Source organism: Pinus tabuliformis, chromosome 5_2, assembly GCF_031772625.1.
Source record: "Pinus tabuliformis cultivar Carrire ecotype Pingquan chromosome 5_2, CPIR1, whole genome shotgun sequence".
In the NCBI taxonomy this organism is placed as follows: domain Eukaryota; kingdom Viridiplantae; phylum Streptophyta; class Pinopsida; order Pinales; family Pinaceae; genus Pinus; species Pinus tabuliformis.
The window spans coordinates 394,364,184-394,386,860 of NC_142306.1; the positions used below are offsets into that span (position 1 = coordinate 394,364,184).

The window sequence follows — 22,677 nt, forward strand, 5'->3', positions numbered from 1 at the left end:
TTGGTAATGGCATGTATCACTTCACCCTCTTTTACACTACTAATGAATGGGTCAATGTCAAATTTATTTCATGCAGAAAGGGGCCTTCGACAAGGTTTTCCCCTATCCCCTCTTCTTTTCTTATTGCTTGTCGAAGGACTCAGTAAGCTTATTGATTATGCAAAATGCAATGGCAATATAAAAGGTGATATCATGGTTTAGGGTATATTTTTGTCCCATTTGTTGTTTGTTGACGATGCTTTATTATTTAACAATGGGTCTCGAAGAGACTTGTCTTGTCTAAAACATGTTTTAAAGCTTTTATGTAAGGCTACTGAGATGGAAATAAATTATTAAAATTCTTCCTTTTGTGTTGTTGGATGCTCTCATGATGAATTAGTTAGCGTAAAATTGCAGTTTCCTTTCAATAGGATGGAGCTTGAAGATGGATTAAATTATTTAGGTTTTCATTTAAAGCCTAATTGTTAAACACTTTTTGATTGAGTCTAGCTTGTGGGGAAGATTGAGAACCATGTTAAATTATGGTGTCATAGACAAATATCTCGAGCACGTATATTGGTTCTAATAAAATCATTTTTGGAGGCCATACTGTTTTTTGGATGGTGTTGGCTTGGATTTCGAAAGGGATTCTAAATAAGACTAAAAAATCTTGCTGCATTTTTTTGTGGAAAGGCTTGCACGAAGGAAAACCTTTCTCTTAGTTAAGTTGAGACATTAGGGGAAATTTTAGGTCTAAAATGGGCCTCTAAAGGAAATTATAAAATAATAGTGGAAAAAATAAAATAATATTAGATTACATCATCAAACTTTAGAGGGAAAAAATAAAATAAGAAAACTATTTTTCAACTCGTATTTTCAACTTATCTCCCTATGAGTTTACTCAAATTTCAAGCAAAAACACTTGTTGGATGCAAAATTTGATCTCTCATCCAAGGAGTACCCATGTTGCATACTTTCAATGAATCCTACTACATCAAACATGAGAAATACATGAAAAATGTGATTGCAATCACATTTTTTCATGTATTTCTCATTTTTCATGTAACAAGGTCCATTGGAGGTGTGCAACATGGGTGCTCCTTGGATGAGGAATCAAGTTTTCTATCAAACAAGTATTCCAACTTGAAATTTGAGTAAAACATTAGGGAGATAAGTTAAAAATATGAGTTGAAAAAGTACTTTTATTATTTTATTATTTTTAAAACTTTTTACTTTTTTAATCCAAAAATGATGAATCATCCCCCATGGATGACACCATCGTCTTATATTATATTAGTTCTCATCAATTTTATTTTGGTTGTACATGTTTCCTAGGAGGCCCATTTTAAACCACAAAATTCCCCTAATGAAAAATTTCCCTTCCAAATAAATGTGCAGGTCGGGGTTTGAATAATCTGGTGGGTTTTACAAATGCTTTGGTGGTGAAGGTAGGGTGGAGGCCCATCTCTTCTCGTAACCTATGGACAAAGGTATTTATTAAAAAATATATTTTTGGTCTATCTCTTTGGAGGACTAGATTGACAATCCAATTAAATGTAAGCTAAATATCTTCATTGTGTGGAAATATTTGATTGACTCCTTCCCAATTATTGAGAGTGGTATGGCTTGGAGAGTGGGTTCTAGTTACCAAGTAAAAATATGGTTAGATCCTTTGATGGGTTGCGGGGATTCTTTTCATCTCCCTCAAGGTTTGATTAACGCCTTAGGTGCCCAAGGAATTAAAATGTTGAATTAAGTAGTTGACCCTATCTCTTCTTCAATTTAGTCCCAGGGTCGGCTATCGACTCATGCTTTAAATATGCCAGAAGAATGGCACATGATTTTCTCTACCTGTATAATAGCGCTCCATATTTCTCATGTTTTGATCCAGGATGAGTCAGATGAATTTTTATGCATCATTTTCCCTTCTCGTGAATACTCTCCCAAGGACGGTTATATCAGTAAGTTTGTGGAAAGGGAGCCAAGGGTTTTGGAGTGGTTGTGGAAGCCGTTATGGAAGCTAAAAAGTCTAGCGAAATTCAGTTTGTTCCAATGGTGTCTTTTGGAAAGCAAGGTGCTAAAAGGGGAATAATTTAAGAAGCATAATTTTTTTTGCCCCTCTTGGTGCCATTTTGTAGATCTTATGAAGAGTCAATTGATCATTTATTTATGTTCTGTTATTTTTCAATTCATATTTGGAAATCTATAAATTAGTTCTCTACCTCTCTGTCTAGTGGCATAGTCTCTCTTTTAAAGAGGCTTGGTCTTCTTGGTGGTGATTGGTTCCAACTCATAAAATGAGAAATTTACCTCTTTTCATCAATTGGGGCATATGTTTGGGAATAAATGGAAGTATCTTTTTGAACATGGCTCTTTGTGCAGATCGCCTCGTGGATCAAGTGATCACTATATATGAATTGATTCTAGAGGAAGAGGAATCCTCTAGTCCCCGTGTCATCAGAGAAGAGGTCATTGACAGGTATTTTTTGTGGGCATATTTCGATGGTTCCTTTAATAGAGATGAGATTTGTGGTGGGGGAGCTATCCTGTTTCTGTTTAAAAGTCACTCTTTTAGTCTCAAGAGTGGTTTGGGCAGCGGTTCAAACAACTTTGTTGAGTTATTTAATCTAAAGCTTCTCCTTCTCTTGACTCTTGAAATTGATTGCCAATAGTTGCACGCTTTTTGGGGACTCTCATGTGATTAGAAATTGGATCAATGAAGCATCAAGTTGTCATATGTTCTCTCTCAGGCTTGTTTTGCATTAAGTGATTTTGATGAAGCATAATTATTTTTTTTTATTTCTTGTCATCATATCTACAGTTAACAGAACTCCATTACTGATGCTTTTTCCAAGGAAGGCATGCAATAGGCTTAGGAAATATGCCAGGTTTGGGAGTAGATAAATGGGGACTTTTTAGTCTATGATCTTCATCCCTTCATAGAGGGACTTTCTCAAAATGATTAGCAATTATGTTTTCCTTCATATGACAATTTTGTGTTCTCTTATGGGTTTTAGAATCTATATATAGAAAGGAGGTTTTGTCATTTGTATCATCCAAGAATTGTTCATTTGTGTAATGTAAAGGAGGTTACCCCCTCGAAGTGGCTAATACTGGAGTCATTGCTCTATCTCTTCTTCTATTTTGTGAACTGGTTGCATAACATGATATCTATGTCTCATATGAAGATTTTCGTCCTTGTAGTGACCCTTTGTATTTTTTATATGCCTTTTGACATATAGAGTATGTAACTTTCATTATTATTTAATGAAATTTTCTGATTTTTCCTTTGGTAAAAATTATTATAATTTTAAAATAAGATTAATTTTATTATTAATTATGTCAATAGGCATGTCTATTTTGGAATTGAGTTTTATTAAATTTAATTCAATCATCAGTATTTATTAGGTGGATGGTAAGGATTTAACCTCCATAGAATATTTTAGAATATTCTTAATAGTATAAGGTTGATGTCTAAAGTACTATACCCTTTTTATTTTTTAATTAAATTGATTAATTAAAATAAATGTTATGTGAACAAGTGTCATATAAAATGAGTTACGGTTTTTTACACATGTGGTGTTGATAACCCATGGTATTGTAAAAATTGTATTTACATATTAAGAATCTCTACAGTAGAGTTAAGGAAAATCTCCATGGATAAGAATCTTGTCCCATAGTATGCTTAACTTATATATTAATTACTCTTAAAATTAATAATAATCATAATGATTTAAAATCAAATTGTAATTTAACTAGTTTTATAATTTATATTTTTAATTTTAACAACTTAAAATGTATTGTAAAACTATTTGATGTTTATTATAAATTAACGCCTATTAACATTTAATAGTCATTTTATTTATATGGTTCTACTAATTAATCTTATTATTAATACGTTTACTTGCATATTATTATGTTTCTAGTTTTTCACTCCTATCTTGCTTCTCGCTTCTGGTATGGAATTTTATGCAATTATCCCCATAACTATTTAGCTTGAAAATGACTTTTTTTGAATTTGAAATGTTAACGATTAATAATGAAAGTTAGGGATAATTCTGATTTCATTTTACAAATTCATTTCATTATTCCATTTCTTTCTAATTTTATTTGATTGAATACTTAATAGTACTAATGAAAGTAAAATTCAAAATCTAAATTTGAATGACCTACTAGTTTTCCAAATAAAAAAATTTCATTTCATACCTCTAAAAAAGAAATATATATGAAAATATGGAGCCATAGAAAGATTCAAATTCACATTATTGCATGTCACCTTTATGAATACTTAATATCTTATTAAAAGTAGAATTCAAAATCCAAATTTGAATGACCCACTAGTTTTCCAAATAAAAAAATTTCATTTCATACCTCTAAAAAAGAAATATCTATGAAAATATGGAACCATAGAAAGATTCAAATTCACATTATTGCATGTCACCTTTCAATAAACTATTGTAGAGAATAGCTAAAGCGATATTTTCTACAACTCAAATGGTTCAAATAAAATGCAACGAGAATTAAAACAATACTTTCTATAAAGAAAAATATTCAACAATTCTATTTTAAGAACAAGGGGGTTTTACAAACCATTCTAAAAATTTTGAAGGTAGTAATTCCAATGTTATAAATGGTTCGAGGGGAAAAAATTATATAAACATATAACGAATGAAATTTTTAAACAATTTTTTTGATAGTTTGTCATTGCCTTCTTTGATGTTATATTGATTTATTGCCAATAAGAGGAATTGAATAAATAGTTCTTTTATTGAAATTAGATTCATTGCATAATGCATATAACAACTATCGACGCAGAGAAAAATCAAGTGATTAGAAGTTATCCAATGCCAAGAAATGTTATTTGAGTTGGATCATTCATAAGACTTGTTGAGAATTACATAATATTTATTCAAGGCTTTTTAAAGGTTGGATAGTTAATCATTTTTTAAAAGAATGTTATCAAATTTGAATGGATATTAAAATGCGAGAAAAGTTTCCAACACTTGTAGAATTTATTTAGAAGCGCACCAATAATCCACTGTGTGTACTAGTGCATACAAATAAATGGTTGGTTGAGTTCTCGTACAATATCACTAACCTTTTATAAATCAATCAAATTGAAGGTGCGTGAGAAATTATGCTATTCATGATGGTTGGAGCTTAAGTGTGATTTAGAGTTCTCGTACAATATCACTTACATTTTATAAATCAATGAAATTGAAGATGCGTGAGAAATTATGCTATTCATGATGGTTGGAGCTTAAGTGTGATTTAGGGTATATAAAGGTGAATTTGGGTTAATTAGAAGGTTAAATGTATAATGAAAGGTAAATGTAAATGAAACGAAATGAAAGTCAAAGTCCATGAAATGTGCATTTCTAGAAAATTTGAGTTGGATCATTGATAAGATTTGTTGAGAAGTACATAATATTTATTGAAAGCTTTTTAAAGGTTGGATACGTAATCACTTTTCAAAAAAATGCTATGAAATTTGAATGGATATTAAAATGTGAGAAAAGTTTCTATCACTTACATAGTTTACTTAAGAGCACACCAATAATCTATCACTATGTGTACTCATGGATGGACAGGTGTTTGGTTTGGTTGATTTCTCGTACAATATCGCTAACATTTTATATATCTATGAAATTGAAGATGCGTGAGAAATTATGTTATTCATGATGGTGGGAGTTTAAGTGTGACTTAGGGTATATAAGGGTGAATTTGGGCTAATTAGAACATTAAATGTAAATGTAAATAAAATGAAATTCAAAGGCCATGAAATGTGCATTTCTAAAAGAGGAAACAACAATTGAGATAATTTTATTGAATATTAAAATATTTCTCTCTAGTTTCATGAAAAATTTTAGTGTTAGGGGTTTTGGTGAGGCATGGGATGGGATTTTGAGTTTTTCTTTTTGTTGGAGTATTACATGGGGTTTTGAGGCATTGTGAGAAGAGCTTGGAAGGAAATCCAACCTTCCTACTGCCATGGTAGGGAGGGTTGCATGTCAAGTAAATTCTTACTTTTGTTAATGAAATGATGAATCTGGATTCTAGTGCACATTATTTGCAGTTCTTTGTTGCATTTGGAGATGTTTGTGTGTAATTTAATTTTTATTTTTTTTTCGTCGTACCTGCATTGGGTTTGTTTTTTCAATTTGTTTTGTTTTCTTTTGTTGGCCCTCCTGACTAGAGGGTACAAATTTGCCAACAAATTTGAACCAACTAGGAAACTCTTGGTTCGCTTTCACAGTTGGGTGGCAGCAGTGACGAGGAGAAGCCTAAGTGGATGAACTTGTGGTCATAGGGAGGCTATGGGCCTGGCCATCTTGTATCATAAAGAAAAATGTAAAATCATGATATTCGTGGATGGAATTTTTATGGGTTTCTAGTGGGTAACAAAGAATAGATAAGGCTCCTCGGATGACTAGTGGAATGCGTTCAACATTGCGCAGTCAAATTTTTGAAGAATCTCATGCATGGATAGAATGCAGTGCTGCGTAGGTATATGGAAACTTGTTGCATAAGACCCCACAATGATAGAGCGTTGTGACACTGGAAAATGGGTGACATTGCATTTCGCTAAGAAATGTTGAGCCATTATGTCACTTCAATCACCATCAAATTCAAATGGAGGTGGCCATACCAATCACTCCATCCTATGAAAGAGCTTGTCTCTTATGAAAGAAGGAGGTGGTCACCCGCTGAAAATATTTTGACATGGATTTTCTTCCACATTCATACTATCATTTCTTGATTCACTCTGCAAAATGAAAGATTAATTATATTCCCATGGAAACGAAGGTTCGTAGAAGACCCAATTTTTTAAAGCAGTCATTTGAAGGGAATTTGGTTATGATGACTGGCACATCGTTGTGGCTTGGAAGGGAGTTTGCATTAAAATTTGTGAGGCGTAGATGCCACATTATGGCCACTTCTTAAAGAACCCAATTCTTGATTTTTCTCTGTGAGGAGATAGAGAAGCTCAATACTTCATCACCTGCCTCAACATAGGGTGATTCCAACAACATACCACTCATCAAATCCATGGCGATGGAGCTTGATATTAGCTGGAGTGATGTGATTGTTAATGTAGCCATGGGAGTTTCTTGGTAGTGTTTTGAAAAAATTAGTGTGCTTATTAGTAACATTGGCTTTAGAGGTAATGTGAATTCTTCCCTAGATTTGAAGGAGGATAAATGGAACATGGTTGTAAAAAAAAATTGAGAGGCACTTGGTTAGTGTCCAAGGAATTTGGAAAGTGCATGTGTGAAGAAAAATAGGGTGGGTCAATAATTAATATTTCATTGATTAGTGGTTTGTGGCACGGGTAATTACCTAGAGGACCTGCATATCCAGCCTCTAAGGTGGAAATAATTGCGATGAAAAAGGTTATGGCATTGGAGCCTGAGATGTAAAATACTCGTGTTAATGGTGTAGTACCATGACTCATTACATCTAAAATTATCGATGGCCTGATGGAGGAATATTGGTTGAAAATTTTGGAAAGAAAGGTTGTCCCTCTACAAACATGGGGAGGGTGGTATTGACTTTTGTTCTTAATAAATAGACCTGTAGTTCTACGGGAATATAAATCAATTTCATGCTCATAATTTTGTATCGAATTATGTGAGGGGGGTGGGAAGGGTAGGTGGGTGGGGGAGATACAACTCAAAATGTGACAAACCCAAAATTTTTAAATTTTGTGACAATGACCTATTTATAGTAAATTTCCAAAAAAATTGCACTAGGGATTATTTTGATGTCATTTTTTTTTCTTATTATGCTTTTGTGTTATAACACTAGTTAGTTATTAGAGACGCACATAGTCTCGAGAATAGGAAATGAGATCCCCAACAACAATAGGGCAATCCAATAACACCAACAATTGGCAAAAAGCACGGAATCCAAGGAGGTGCAACAACTGTGGAAAACGAAGAAAGGAGAACAATAGAAAGCTAAATGCAAGTTGCAGTAGGTATTTATGGGGTCTTGCAAGCAAAGCCTAGGATGCTCATGTGAGAAGAAGAGAGATGGGGCCTTGTGACCACGAGGTTAAGGCTCCCATATAAAGAAGAGTATTTGCACAAAGAGGGAGCAAAGAGTAGGGTAGCGGTTAGTGTGCAATCTACAGTTTAACATTATTATGATTGTGCAATATTAGTACAAGAAAGCATGGATTTCCAACTGCACTTGGCTTGGGACAAGCCAACGATTTGTGTTGGGAGCATGTTGGAGCCCAAGTGTGATTTATGCTACATAAGGGTGAATTTAGGTTAGTTAGAAGGTTTAATGTAAAATGAAATGTAAATGTAAATGCAATGAAATGAAATTCAAAGGCCAAGTAATATTAAAATATTCCCCTCTAGTTTTATGAAAAATTTTAGGTTCAGGGTTTTTTGTGAGGCATGGGATGGGATTCCAATTTTTATCTTTACTGGAGCATTTCATAGGGTTTTGAGGATGTATGAGAAGAGCTTGTAAGAAAACACAACCTCCCTATCGTCGTGGCAATGAGGGATTCATGTTATGTAAATTATTTATTTTATTAATGAAATGAGCAATCCAGATTCCAATGTCTAGTATTCGCAGTCGTTTATTTCATTTGCAATAATTTGTGTATAATGTAATTTTATTGTTTTATTTGTTGTTAGTTTCATTTTTTGTCCCTGCATTGGTTTTTTTTTTTTGGTTTCTGCAATTCATTTATCTTTTCTTTTTTTGGCCCTCCTTTCTAGAGGGTAAATTTTTTCCGAACAATTACATAGAGTTGGTAGCCATGGTGCATAATTAAAAAATTGTCTAGATATTACTTTGTCAGCAACAATTTAGAGTTAAATTTAATTTTTAGATGATATATTTGTTTTATTACTAATTTATATGCCTAATTATGTGTTAATTTATACAATGACATGCATTTTATATTTGTGTTCATAATTATGAGTGGAAACACTGTATTTGAATTTGTAAGAATTGATATGGATGAAGGATCCATCTCTGCAAGAGAGCATATTCCATAAATTAATTTAATGATATTAAATAAACTAGGGAACTCTCTAATAATACAAGTAGGGGGATGTATTAAATAAATTAATGAGTAGGTGTTCTTTACTTTCTTAAGCCAATAATTGAGATGGTTGCTTTTTACCTCTTATTGAGATTTCACTAGAGAATTGAAGAGTTAAGTTATTAGGTTTTTGTTTACATTTTCCTATATATCTTCTTTTTGTTTTGCAATTGCATTTTCCGTATGTCAAGCTCAACATTCCTTTAATTTTCATCCCATGAATCATGACAATTACATAGGTATATTAAAGAGAAATGTAATTATAAAAATATTATTATGGTATATGTCCAAGTATGAAAATGATGATATATGACCAAATGAGATAATGATTATGATGATTAACATCTATTGATACCATAATTGGTATATCAGCCCTTATGAAAGCTAAGAGATTACTTGTATTTCTTTAATTTTTTTTATGTGATCAAAAAACATTAAGATAAGTGTTCTAACATCACTATAGTTATGATGATTTGGAATTTTAGAGAGGATGATATCTAATTTGGGTATACTCAAGACACTTTAGGAGAAAGTCGTTTTCCCCTCTCTCAGTGCCATAAAGATGAAAAATCCTTTTTTCCTATTGTGTTTTCCGTATTCTCCAATATTCTCTTTAAATTCAAATGTAAAAATATTTTTTATATTAAAATTTTTTTGCAAAATTATTGTTCATTCCCCAATAATTTAGCTAAAATGACCTATTTATGACATCTCTCCTTACGTGCAAGTGGTTTCAATTCTTTCCATCCATTCTACTTATGTTATTCTTGTACATAAATATATAGTGATACTATTCCTTCAATAAAAAATATACTCAATCATAAAATAGGGAAAATATAATATATATTACTTTTTGATGCTAAATTTTGATGATGATGATGATGAAGGTGGTGGTTAACGTCCGCTGAGACCAAACAATGATCTATCGGACCTAAATAAACAAATTATTTATTTTGATTTAAGATTTTATTCCTATGCTCAAAAAGTTGGAGAGAAGCCTCCCGAGCTCACTATAATTTTGACATTGTAAAAGGCTAGGAAGGTCAGTATTGTAGCAAAGATTGTGAAATTGAGATCTAATGTGGTTGTACACAGGGAAATCTAAGAGGAAGTGGTTTTCATCCTCGATGCTCCTATTCTCACAAATATGGCAGATCCTTTACATCCATGGCGTTTTAGAAACTGCCAAACGACCTGCTTCACTATGGAGCTCATGAGAATTCGTTCTAATATTTGCTATATTAATTCTCTTCTTTGAGATAGTTAAAATAGAGAGATACTTTTGATCTTCAAGGGTGGGGTTGATGACCTTCTTATAATAACTTAATTTTCTTTTAGACGCTAAATATTTCTCACGCCACAATTTTTCTTTGAACTTAGAAGTAACAATATATTTAATGTTATTTATGTTTTGCAATGCATCATTCTCGTTGATATCCGAATAGTTTAACCAGGCCCTTGTGTCTTTATGCCATCCTCGATTGAGCCTTAGGTGGTTTTGGCTGGAATTTAAAGCTAGCTTAGGAAGTCTATGATCATCTATGTTATTGAGCTTGTGTTTGTACAACAAAAACCTAAGCATAGCTAGGCTCTCAATAGGGGAAAGACCTGCTTCTATAAGGAGAATAGGATAGGGTGTATTACTTTAATTTTCAGGTTATAAGTTATAAAACGCTTCTAGATTTTCTCAATCTTTCTCCATGATTCTCTGGAGATGTTGCAACCCCAAACCTCACAGCCATATAAGATAACAGGAGTGACTAAAGTTTCAAAGAGGAACTTCTTTTTATCCCACAGTATGAGGTTTGTTGTTTTACAATTATTTTCAAGACCAAAATAAGCTTTCCACCCCCCATTAATCCTTTTCTCAATGCTATGGTTCCAATTGAGCTTGTGATGGATATCAATTCCTAGGTACTTATAAGAATACACTTCCTCCAAGTTATTATTGTCATACATAAAATTAGCGTAAGTGTCCTTCTTGGATTTGATAATAATAACTTTTGTTTTGTCAGTGTTAACACTCATACCCATGGTAGAGCAGAAATCCTTAAGAAGCTTGAGTTGCTTATCAAGATCAGAAGGGTGCCTTGCCAAAAGAACAACATTGTCAGCATAGAGAAGAAGGATAACAACTATCCCAACTAAGATCGTGCCATCACATCCTGCTTCCTCTAAATAGCCTTCGAGCTTATCGATGTAAATGCCAAATAGGGTAGGGGAGAGGAGACAGCCTTGTTTAACTCTGATGTTACACTTAATATGTTTCAACCACCCGTCATTGCTCTTTAGCTTGGCAATTACATTCTCGTATAACCTTATAGCAGCAGCTCTCAACTCAAGAGGAACCTTTAGATCTTCTAACCTATTCCAAAGGTTGTATCTAAGAACCGTATTGAAAGCCTTTCTAAAGTCCACAAAGCAAAAAAATAAATTTGATTTATCATTACGACATTCCTCCGCAATGATCCTAAGCGTAACAAGGTGGTCTGTTGTTGAGTGATGCCTTCTGAAACCTGCTTGGCCTTAGCCTGCTTACCTTCACTTTCAAGCCATATGCTTAACTTCTTTTCCAGAATACTACCATACAACTTGGCTAAGAGAGGGCTGATCATAATTGTCCGATAATTAGAGGGGTTATTTGTATCCCCACTTTTAAAAATAGGGATAATGAGGCTCTCAGTCCAAGGTTTAGTGAACCCTTGCTTGACTACTTGATTGAAAAGCTTGTGGATGTGGGGGATGAGGACAAGACCTCCAATTTTTAAGATTTCCCCCTGGTAACCTTCAATGTCCTTAGCTTTCACATTAGCGAGGCGATTAACCCCAAACTAAATGTCTTCTAAAGAGAAAACTTCTTTCGTTGTGAGCAGGGTTTCCAAATTATCCATGACATTTGGAGATTCATAAAGCTTTTTAAGATAAGAATTCCAATCGTGAAGAGCAATTTTATTATTATCCTTAGTCTTCCTAGTTAGAATCTGCCTCCAAAATTTCTTAGGAGCTACCTTAGAGAGGTGTAAGGGATTCTCTTGTCTTTGAGGAATGTACTGCCTCTTTTTCCTTTTAGTTAGGGCTTTGCATATTTTTATCTTGTCCATTTTAAGAGAATCATCAACAGCTTCCTTAATTGCTCTCCTCGCACTTTTACAATCTTTGTCATACCATGGATTGGTTTTGTTATTTCTTTTATTATTTGAGACTTCAATTGAGAACTTGTTAATAGAATATGAGAGGGTTGTAGTAAAATTATGATAGAGGTCTTCTATGTTGTCTATACTAGATAAAGGAAGAAAATTAGTTTTTAATTCATTTAGAAAGAGATCCTTTTTATTTCTATCAAATATTAAGTTCTTTTGGCTGTAAGTATGATTTTCTATGGGAACTCTATGCATGACAAAATTGAGAGTTATAAGTAAAGGCCTATGATCAGAGTCAGGTTTGTGGTCGTTTAAGATGTCAAAATTTACCATTTCATTGTATAATGGGAGATCAGAAATAACGTAGTCTACCACGCTTCTACCAAGTCCATGGATGCAGGTCATCTTGCTGGAATTGGGCCACTTCTTTAGACCGTTGCAAATTATGAGATCCTGAGCACTACAGAGCTTGACTAGCTTTGACCCAAACAAATTTTCCCCGAGGTCTTGAGAGATCCTTTTGTACATACTAGCCAGGGTAGGGTCTTCGTCTAACCAAAGAGGATTAGGGTTGGAATGATTGCTTAGAATAATAGCTTGGTTGTTTGAAGTTCAAGCATTAAAGTCACCTATTAAAAGGATATTATTGTCATTCCTTAGGCTAGAAATATCATTCTCTAAACCATTGTAAGGGTTAGTTTTATCTAGATTCTTCTTCTTATAGAAGTTAGAATTGATGGGGGGAAAATAACATATTGATATGTAGGACTTTTTATTATTAATGTCTCTGATCTCTATCCAACTATATTGGTTGTAAGGGTCGTTTTTATAAATCCTAACATGGGGGGAGATGTTATTCTTAATGTAACAAGCTATTCCCCCAATGCCTCTACGGGACGATCACTTGTTCCACGTAGACCATAGCGTAAAGCCATCTATGTTAGGGACCTTAGATTCTTCGTGCTCCCAACTTTCAACAAGCAAAATAATATCAACATCATTTGAAATCCAACTTAGCTTGGGGCATTTGTTCCATGGGAAGCCCTGACAGTTCCAAGAAAGGATCTGAAGCATGTTTAATTGCTATTTATTACTATCTTTTTGGTTTCTATCTCGAATAAAGGCTTTTCTATTTCTGATTATTGCCCATTTTCCTTCCTTTCTAGCTTCTTTTACCTTTTGAACCTCCTTTCTTAATTCTGCTTGACCTTCTGGAATGAGATCTTCATTTATGAATATTCCCGTTCCTTTTAGACTTGAGGTTTTACTAAGTATGTCATGCTTATGATCAGTAGAGCTCACCTTTATGCGGATTAGTCTTCCTTTATTCTTGGTTAATTTCCCCAACCATGTTGCTTCTGTGAGACACACTGTTTCAATTTGTAATCTATTATGTAATTCTGTCTGGACTAAGGCTAAAGTATCGTCATCTTCTTCCTCTTTTAAACCGAAGATTATAAGATTCAAGGCCCTTTTGTTACGTTCGTGGTCTAATTCTATTAATTTTTTCATTTCATATTTAATTGGTTTAATATCTAACTTATCTACCACATTATTTAGGGTGAGGTGGCTATTAACTTTTTCTTCTAATTCTTTAATCATGTCTTTCATTTTAAGACCCTCTAAAGTATCAGCGTCTCCTTGCTGGGATAATTGGTTAGTATCTTGGTTTTGTTTTTGTATAACCTGCAATCTAGTCTCCATTGCCTCCATTTTATTCTCCAGTAGTTATATTTTATTTTCTATTTGTTTTTGGATCGTGTCTCCAAGAGATGCAAATTTATTTTCCAGCATGGCTTCTAACTCTTTTTGTAACTTGGCTTCTCTTTCTTCTCTACGTTTCTCTAAAGACCCTATATACTCATAAAGGCCTTGTAGAGTAATTGTGCTAGGTCTGTCCTTGGTAATCTTTGGTAACTGTGGTGAAATATTCATACTTGAAATTATATGAGAAAATATGTATTAGAAGAAGAAAAAGATAAGGAATGTGTGCACCTGACATCAACAAACCTGACTGCAGATCGCCCATGCGAGCCAAGATCACCAAGTTTTGGATTTATATATGCGAGCTTCAAAACCAAGGTCACCGAATGCGTTTATATATGCGAGCCCCAGAACCAAGATCACCAAGTGCTAGGATTATATATGCGAGCTAAGATCACCGAATGCGAGGGTTTATATATATTTCAAAAACCGGAGCCTTATAACCGGAGCGAGGATATAGATCACCGAGCTTTGGATTTATATATGCCCAAATCATTGGATGCGAGGATTTATATGTATTTCAAAACCCGGAGCCTCAGAACCGGAGTGAGGATATAGATCACCGAGCGTTTATATAGAGCACCGAGCGTGTATATAGATCACCGTGTGTATAGATCACCGCGCGTTTATATATGCGAGGATTTATAAATGCAGCCTCACGACCAGAGCGTGTATATAGATCCAGAGTGTATAAAATGCAGCCTCAGAACCGGAGCCTGAAAACTAGAGCGTGTATATAGATCACCGTGTGTATATGCGAGTCTCATAAACCAGAGCGAGGATATAGATCACCGAGCGATTATATATGTGAGGATCACCGAGCGTTTATATAGAGCACCAAGCGTGTATATAGATCACCGTGTGTATATGCAAGCCTCACAAACCAGATAGAGCACCGGTTTATATCTGTGAACGTTTATATAGAGCACCAATTTATATATGCGAGCGTTTATATGCGAGCCTCAGAGAACGGTTTATATAGAGCGCTGGTTTATATATGCGAGCGTATATATGCGAGCTTTACTATACCCGAGCGTGTATATAGATCACCGTGTGTATATGCGAGCCTCAGAAACCAGAGCAAGGATATAGATCATCGAGCGTTAAAAACACTCGCATATTAACTATGGATTTATAAACGTAGCCTCAGGACCAGAGCATGTATATAGATCCAGAGCATATAAAACGCAGCCTCATAACCAGAGCGTGTATATAGATCACCGTGTATATACGTGAGCCTCAGAAACTGGAGCGTCTATATATGCAAGGATCACCGAGCGTTTATATAGAGCACCGGTGTATATATGTGAGGATCACCAGTTTATATATGCGAGCGTTACTATACCGAATGTGTATATAGATCACCGTGTGTATATACGAGCGTGTATATAGATCTAGAGCATTAATTTTATAAAATTCTATTTTTGATTCTCCTCTATCTAGTCTCCTATTATTATTATTATTATAAAATTAAACAACTACATGGGTTACCGATTGGACTCGCATGGGACTATTCTCATCACTTCTGAGTAAAAGTTATTTAAAAACGTACCATTTATACTTTCAAATTAATTGAATTATAAAAATACATATAAATTAAACTAGGAAACCAAATTGTATGACATTGACATCAACTTCACCTAGCACTATGGATGATAGGGTGTAGCACAATTTACATACAACCTTTAAAACTATATTCTTATTTGATTATATATTTTCAAATAAAGATCATATTTAAAAATTTTAAATAATGGCCCCATAAAATTTGAAAATCACGAATCTTTCAAATTTTCAAAATATCTTCGTCCATATCTAAGTACGGGCTTTATTTTTTTAACTCCTCGAAAAAGCGCATGCAAGTTGTCATACGTGGAAACCAACTAAGAAGAGTCAAGGCAATCCGGGCTTTATGTTATAGACCTGGATATAATGTGCCGGGTATACAATAAATATGGCCTCTTAAATAAGCTCCGCTGTCTAACATTTTATATTACATGAATTTTCTAATAAAATAATTAGGATTCTAGCAGTCCAAGGCAACCCGTGAGCTTTGTAATTTGGCTTATAACGGTTCCATTTTATCGTCAATTGACTTTCGAACATTTGGAAGTGCATAAGTAAATCCGTGGTGTAACTAACTCCAATGTGCAAACATATCCCACCATTGTCCTGCTCATCTCATTTCGATATATTCCGTTCGAGGTCTGCGTGTAGGTGCTTTAGAAGTGTCATTGGTGGTTGCACAAGCCGTTGCAGTTTCATTCGTTGCTCTTGTGAATGCGTTGCAGTAAAAAAAGCGGGTTTAAAGTCTGACTCCAAGAAAAGATTTAGAGAGAACCTCCCTGCATTCTTACAACATGAATGCGAAGAAGCATTGGACTAGTATGTTCATAAAATCCGATTCGTCCACCTCGTTAAGCAATCAATTGCCCGAAACATCTGATTCTTCAGCGATGAGGTTGCGATATTCTGAACTAGGTAAGAAATAGTCTAAACGTAATCTAGTTTCCCTAGTTGCCAGTTAGGGTTGCTACTTCATTAAGATTTAGACGCATTGATATAATGGGGTTCCGCTCATATTTACACGCAGTGTCATAACCTTCAACAGCTTTCATGGTAATTCGAACACCATTTACTCGATGGTATTAAACGTTTTACCTGGTTATGAAAATCTACGAATAAACGAAGATCATTGGACAACTTCCTTGAAACTCAATTTATAATCACAGCTAGGGTTTTCACATATGTACATTCCGGTTTGCATCTACTGGCTCATTTCAAAACTGACCTTCATGTTTCAATACTGACGTTCATGTTCAGGACAAGGTTATTGAATTTTCTACTTTTAATATATTTATTTTTATTTTTATTTTTTTTTAATGATAATATTTGTATTAATGGTAAAATTTGTGTTTTCATTATAGTTATATATTAAGAGTTACATTATAATTTTCTTCTATCTTTAGTGATATCAATAAATTCTTTATTCAAAATTATTCTCAGAGAAAAAAATATAACTAATACCTTCCAATAGAGTCCTGAAATTAAACAAAATTTGTATTACATATAGCTTATTTCTAGACATAATCCTTGTTTATAACATATTTCATGAGATCCACTTTATGAACATTTGGCATTAGAGCTACTGGAACTTACTAAATTTATGACCAAACTATTCACTAGAGATCTCAATTCTTCAATCTCTTGAAGAGTTTGATTTCTTCCTCATGTTTATCTTGTGGCCTCCCCTTAGCACAGGGCCCATCACATTTGGCATTACAGTTATTGGAACTTACTAAATTTATGACCAAATTATTGACCAGAGATCTCAATTCTTCAACATCTTGAGGAGTTTGGTTTCTTCCTCATGTTTATTTTGTTTCCTTCCCTTAGCACAGGGCACAACCACCACTAGTGAAATTTGATCCTGGGTCACCTTTCTGAAATGGCCAAACCTCAACCGATTATGCTAATAAAAATTGACATCATTAATCACCTCTTTAATCCCTCAAAATTACATATATAAAAACGCTATTAATCTCCGCTTCTATGACATCCCAAAACATCTCTAATCTCCCTTCTATGATTATGGTTAATTTTATAAACATCATTCTTTTGAAAAATTTATATGTTTCTAACTCTGTTTGTTATGAATTTGTTTTGATTAATTTTTAAACATATTTTGGCCATCTATGTCAAACGCAAGTCGTGCATTTATCCAAATAGAGTTTTGACAATTGTTTAGAGTAATCTATTTTGCATGCAACAGATGAAACATCACATAATTATGGGTTAGAAAGGGAGACGAGCCAGCCCAAAGGGAGGACCAGATGGAATCCAAAACCAGAGCAGATCCGGATCTTGGAAGCTATTTTCCAATCTGGAGTGGTGAGCCCTCCAAGAGAAGAAATAAAAAGAATCAGAGCTCAGCTAGAGGTGTTCGGGCAAGTTGGAGACGCTAATGTGTATTACTGGTTCCAGAACAGAAAGTCCCGATCAAAGAGAAAGCCGCGACTGCCAGCTGCACAAAGATCTAAATCTAGGACCCAATCTGGGACGCTATCTTCAACTTCGTCTACATCAACATCAACATCGGTTCATTCTAAAACTACCACAGAAATTTCTAATAGTGCACCCAGTTCCATGCAAAAGAACATTGGAGATCAATATTTCTCTCCTTCTCCAGTGCCAGTTTATGATATCCAGGCTCTGTACGAAGAAATGAGTAAAACATCAACATCTGCTCCGTCCTGTAGTGCACCCACTGGAGATCAATATTGCTTCTCTTCTGCTCCGCCGGTTTATTCATCTGCAGGCAGTCATTATAATCTGCATACATCAACATCTGTTCCGTATGAAACTTTGCCGAAGCCTTCTAATTGTGCACCCAGTGCCATGCCCGATAACATTGGAGATCAATATTGCTTCTCTTCTGCTGCCCCAATTGGTTCCTCTGCGGGACATCATAACGATCTGCGTACAATGAGTTATAACATGCAAGCAATAGGTGCTGCAGCAGCAGGAACTCAAAGCATATTGAACGAAGGTACATGTGTCACCACAGGATCAAAATTATTTTGTTGTCTTGACATGAAGCTGCAAACGTTCATGTCAGTAAGTTCTCTGATATTAATCTTGGTGTGCAGGAATAGGAATTGGAATTGGAGGCGTACAAGATGGCTCGGTAATTAATCCTAACCCATCAATAACTGTATTCATCAATGACGTCCCAACTTCAGTTCCCTCAGGGCCTATAAATTTGAGGGATTTCTTCGGGGCTGATGCCTTTCTTTTCGATTCCTCTGGCGAGTCTGTTCTAGTTAATGAATTTGGATTCGCAAGCCTGGACGCTGGAGCTACGTATTTCTTGGTATGCTATATATAATTCTCCTCCTCTTCTTTCTATATGCAGTATCAGCATAAGTTCAATTATATCTCACTTTTCGTGTGCGCGCGTTTGCTTTCCACTTTTGCAGATATGAAGTCTCTTTTATCAAAGGTTTCGGACTATTCCCAATGACAGACTATTGCTTCTAGGACTATTCTATCTTGGGGTAACTCGTATAGCTCGAAGTTTGATATGTTGCACCTATGTTTTTCATGAATTTGTTGCAGTGTACTGCAGGATCAAGATCATAGTACTGCTGATTGCGTGCTTTCAGTAATTCCACACTATTCAACTATTCTTATGTTATTACAAAATAACCCACATGTTCGTGTGAGATATGCAAGTGTACATACATAATTCATTAGTAGAAGGTTAACTCTCTGGTTACTGTGAAGAGTAGTTCATTCGTTGTAGGATGTAGGAAGATTATATGTCCATCTCCCTATGCCAGTGTACCGATTTGTGGGTACCGATTTGTGGGTAATTATTTCATGAATAAAAAAAAACTTTCCGATACATCAAAATATTGTTACGTCATATATACTCCTATATTTTCTCTATGAGTTTCAAACAATTCTTTTCCAAGGCTTTTTCAAATATGTCCGCAAATTATTCTTCTCATCTACCGAATTCCATACAAATTTGATTATTTTGTAGTACTTCTCGAATGAAGTGATATCTCATTTCAATATGCTTACACTTTTTATGGAAAATGTGATTTATTTATAATGAATTAACATGTTTGTTGTCACAAAAAAATTGAGTTGTTTCTTGGTATTCAAGCAATAACTCAGTCAAAATTCTTCTCATCCAACCAATTTTGCAAGTTGTTATTTCTGCAACATACTCTACGTATGTAGATGATAAAGTCATGGTGGATCTATTCTTTGATGTCCATGCCATTGCACCTACGTATGTAGATGATAAAGTCATGGTGGATTTCTCCTTTGATGTCCATGCCACTACACCTGATCCAAAAATAAACACATATCGAGATTTTCTCTTCATGTCATCAATATTGCTTACAAAATCACTATCTATATATACAATTAGTTTAAAAACTAAATCTTAAGTATATAAGATGCTGTAATTTTTTGTTCTAGCTCAACATATATTAATGCCCCTTTTCCAATTAGCCAATAGGTACTCTTTGGAGACTCCATGAATTTGGAAATTAAACTTACATGAAACATTATATTAGGCCTTGTTGTGGTCAAATACATTAGACTTCCGACCAATTTCTTATACAAGGTTGGATTAACATTTTAACATTGATCTTTCTTACTAATTTTTGTACTAGTTGCATTTTGGTTTACAACTAGATTAAAATTTTCCACCCTGAACCTTTTCAATACATCCTTTGAATACCTAGATAGACAAATGCATATACCATACTGAGTTACTTCAATTCCAAGAAAATAATTCATTAGCCCTAAATCAGTCATCTCAAGTTTTGTTCTCATGTGTGTCTTAAAATAATCTATTCAAAGATATCCGATGAAAACCCAAGAATCAACATTCATGAAAGAAATCAAAATTTTACCTTCCTAGTTTACCTTTGTATACAGAGTTGGCTTAGTCGAACTCCCGATGAATCCATTGTTATTCAATTGTTCATCAATTCTACTATATCGTACTCAGGGTGTTATTTTCAATCCATATAATTCTTTCTTTCATTTGTAAACCTTATCTTCTTGTCCATCAATTTCATATCCTCGAGGTTGTTCCACATAAACCTCTTCTTCCAAAAAAGAATTTAAAATTCAAACTTAACATCTATATGATATATTTTCCATATTTTTTTTGCAAAAATAGTTAATACCATACTTATTGTATCAAGTCTAGCTATAGGTACAAAAATTTCATTACAACCAATACTAGGTCAAGAAGAGCTGGTCAAGAAGTTGGAGTTATAATTTTGTGATAATCCCAACCCATATCCACTAGGATGGGTAAATAAGGATGCAAAGCTTAAGGTAAGAAAAAATTGTGAAACCAGATTTGATATAAATGTTGATTTTATTGATGAAGTAGATTTAAATGTGGTTCCCCTTGATGTATGTGGAGTTGTGTTTGGGATTCCATACATGTACATGTGTGATGCAATATTCATGACGAGAGCCAATCAGTACCAACCCATCAAGTATGGGAAATAGTTCATCATCAATGTACACAAAGTCAAGTTGAAAATTTCACTCATAAGTGCCAACGAATCTAAGAAATTGATTAGTTCCAGCAAGAAGTATGTTTTATTATTTTTAAGAGAAATTCATTTTGAAGAGGAGTCAATAAGAGCAAAGGAATCCCTTTAGGGGTGTACTAAGAAACAACAACAATAATTGGAGGAGTTGTTACAAGTATACAAGGATGTGCTTTGAGAGCCCAAAGGGTTACCACGTAAGAGACAAATGGAGCATGAGATCCAACTATTGATGGACTCCCCATTGCCAAATATTAGGTTGTATAGGCACTATGTTATACAAGCAAGTGAGGTGAAGAAATAGTTGCAATAGTTGCTGGAACAGGGTGTCATTCGACCGAGTACCTCTCCATATGGGTCGCCCATAATCATTGTGTCAAAGAGGGATGGGACTTACACGATGTGTATAGATTACAGAGCACTGAATAATAGAACACTCAAGAACAAATATCCCCTACCCATGATAGATGATCTACTAGGTCAGTTGTAGCAGAAAAAGTACTTCACCAGGATGGACTTGAAGTTTGGATATCACCAGGTTTGAGTCAAGGAAGAAGATGCAAGGAGTACCACCTTTAGAACCAGACAAGGTTATTATGAGTGATTAGTTATGCCATTTGGCCTATGTAATGGACCAACTATGTTTATGAGATTAAATGATGATGTACTATGCCCTTTTATGGATTCATTTTTTATTGTCTATTTGGATGGTATATTGATATATAATTCTACATGGGAGGAGCATATTTCACATTTGATGGAGGTGCTAGAAACATTGAAGAAGCACCAGCTGGTAGCAAATCTCAAGAAGTGTGATTTTGTGTAGCAGTGCTTAGTGTATTTGGGGCATGTGATCAGTAGAGGAGAACTGAAGATATATCCGTCCAAGATGGAGGCCATCATGAAATGGGTAGTTCCTACTAATGTTTCTAAGGTTAGGAGTTTCATTAGGGAAACACAGTACCTAAGGAAATTCATAACCTCATTTTTAGTAGTAGTGGCACCATTCCACACCATAACAATAAGTCGAAGAAATTATAGTAGGGAAATGGTCAACAGAAGGATTTCAAGGCACTAAAGAAGAATATTAGTCAAGCACGAGTTCTGGAATTACCAAACTTGTAGTGACCCTTTGAGGTGGAGACAAATGCGAGTGGGTATGAAATCTGATTTTTCTTGATGTAGGGAGGAAGGCTTGTATTCTACCATTCTGAAGTATTTCATTGGGAAATTATGAACTACCCCACCTATGATAGGGAGTTTTATTACATGGTGCAAGATGTCAAGAAGTGGAAGCACTATCGAATGTGAAATGAGGCAGTAATCCACAAATATCATGAGTTGTTATAGTATGTGTAGGCCTAGTGTAAGCGACAATAGAACATGCATTACAAGCGGATGGGGTTTTTTCTAAAATTTCATTTGGTGATCAATTATAAGAACGGGAGCACAAACAATTTGGTCGACATGCTGTCAAGGCCACCCACATTAAAGATCATAGCTATGGAGACTTTTATACAAAAGGATCCATTCACCCATGATGCATACATAAAGGCATATTCAGAACATGAGTACTTCAAGGAGGCATATCAAAAGTTGCAAATTCATAGTCATGTGCACGATGGAAACAACACCA

General features: G+C 34.5%; 1 protein-coding gene across 1 annotated transcript; it reads left to right on the forward strand.

Moving 5' to 3' along the window:
• Positions 1 to 16,310: 16,310 nt before the first annotated feature.
• Positions 16,311 to 18,973, forward strand: LOC149159167 (WUSCHEL-related homeobox 12-like). The gene is made up of 4 exons (XM_089434213.1): positions 16,311 to 16,431; positions 17,723 to 18,499; positions 18,600 to 18,823; positions 18,866 to 18,973. Exons 1-4 carry the CDS (start codon positions 16,311 to 16,313, stop codon positions 18,971 to 18,973), a joined length of 1,230 nt encoding a protein of 409 aa, XP_089290339.1.
• Positions 18,974 to 22,677: the final 3,704 nt, after the last annotated feature.

Coding starts and splice junctions, on each gene's coding strand:
- LOC149159167 (XM_089434213.1), top strand. CDS start 16,311: ATGAATGCGAAGAAGCATTGGACTAGTATGTTCATAAAATCCGATTCG. Junction 16,432..17,722: donor GTTGCGATATTCTGAACTAG/GTAAGAAATAGT, acceptor TGCATGCAACAG/ATGAAACATCACATAATTAT. Junction 18,500..18,599: donor TCAAAGCATATTGAACGAAG/GTACATGTGTCA, acceptor CTTGGTGTGCAG/GAATAGGAATTGGAATTGGA.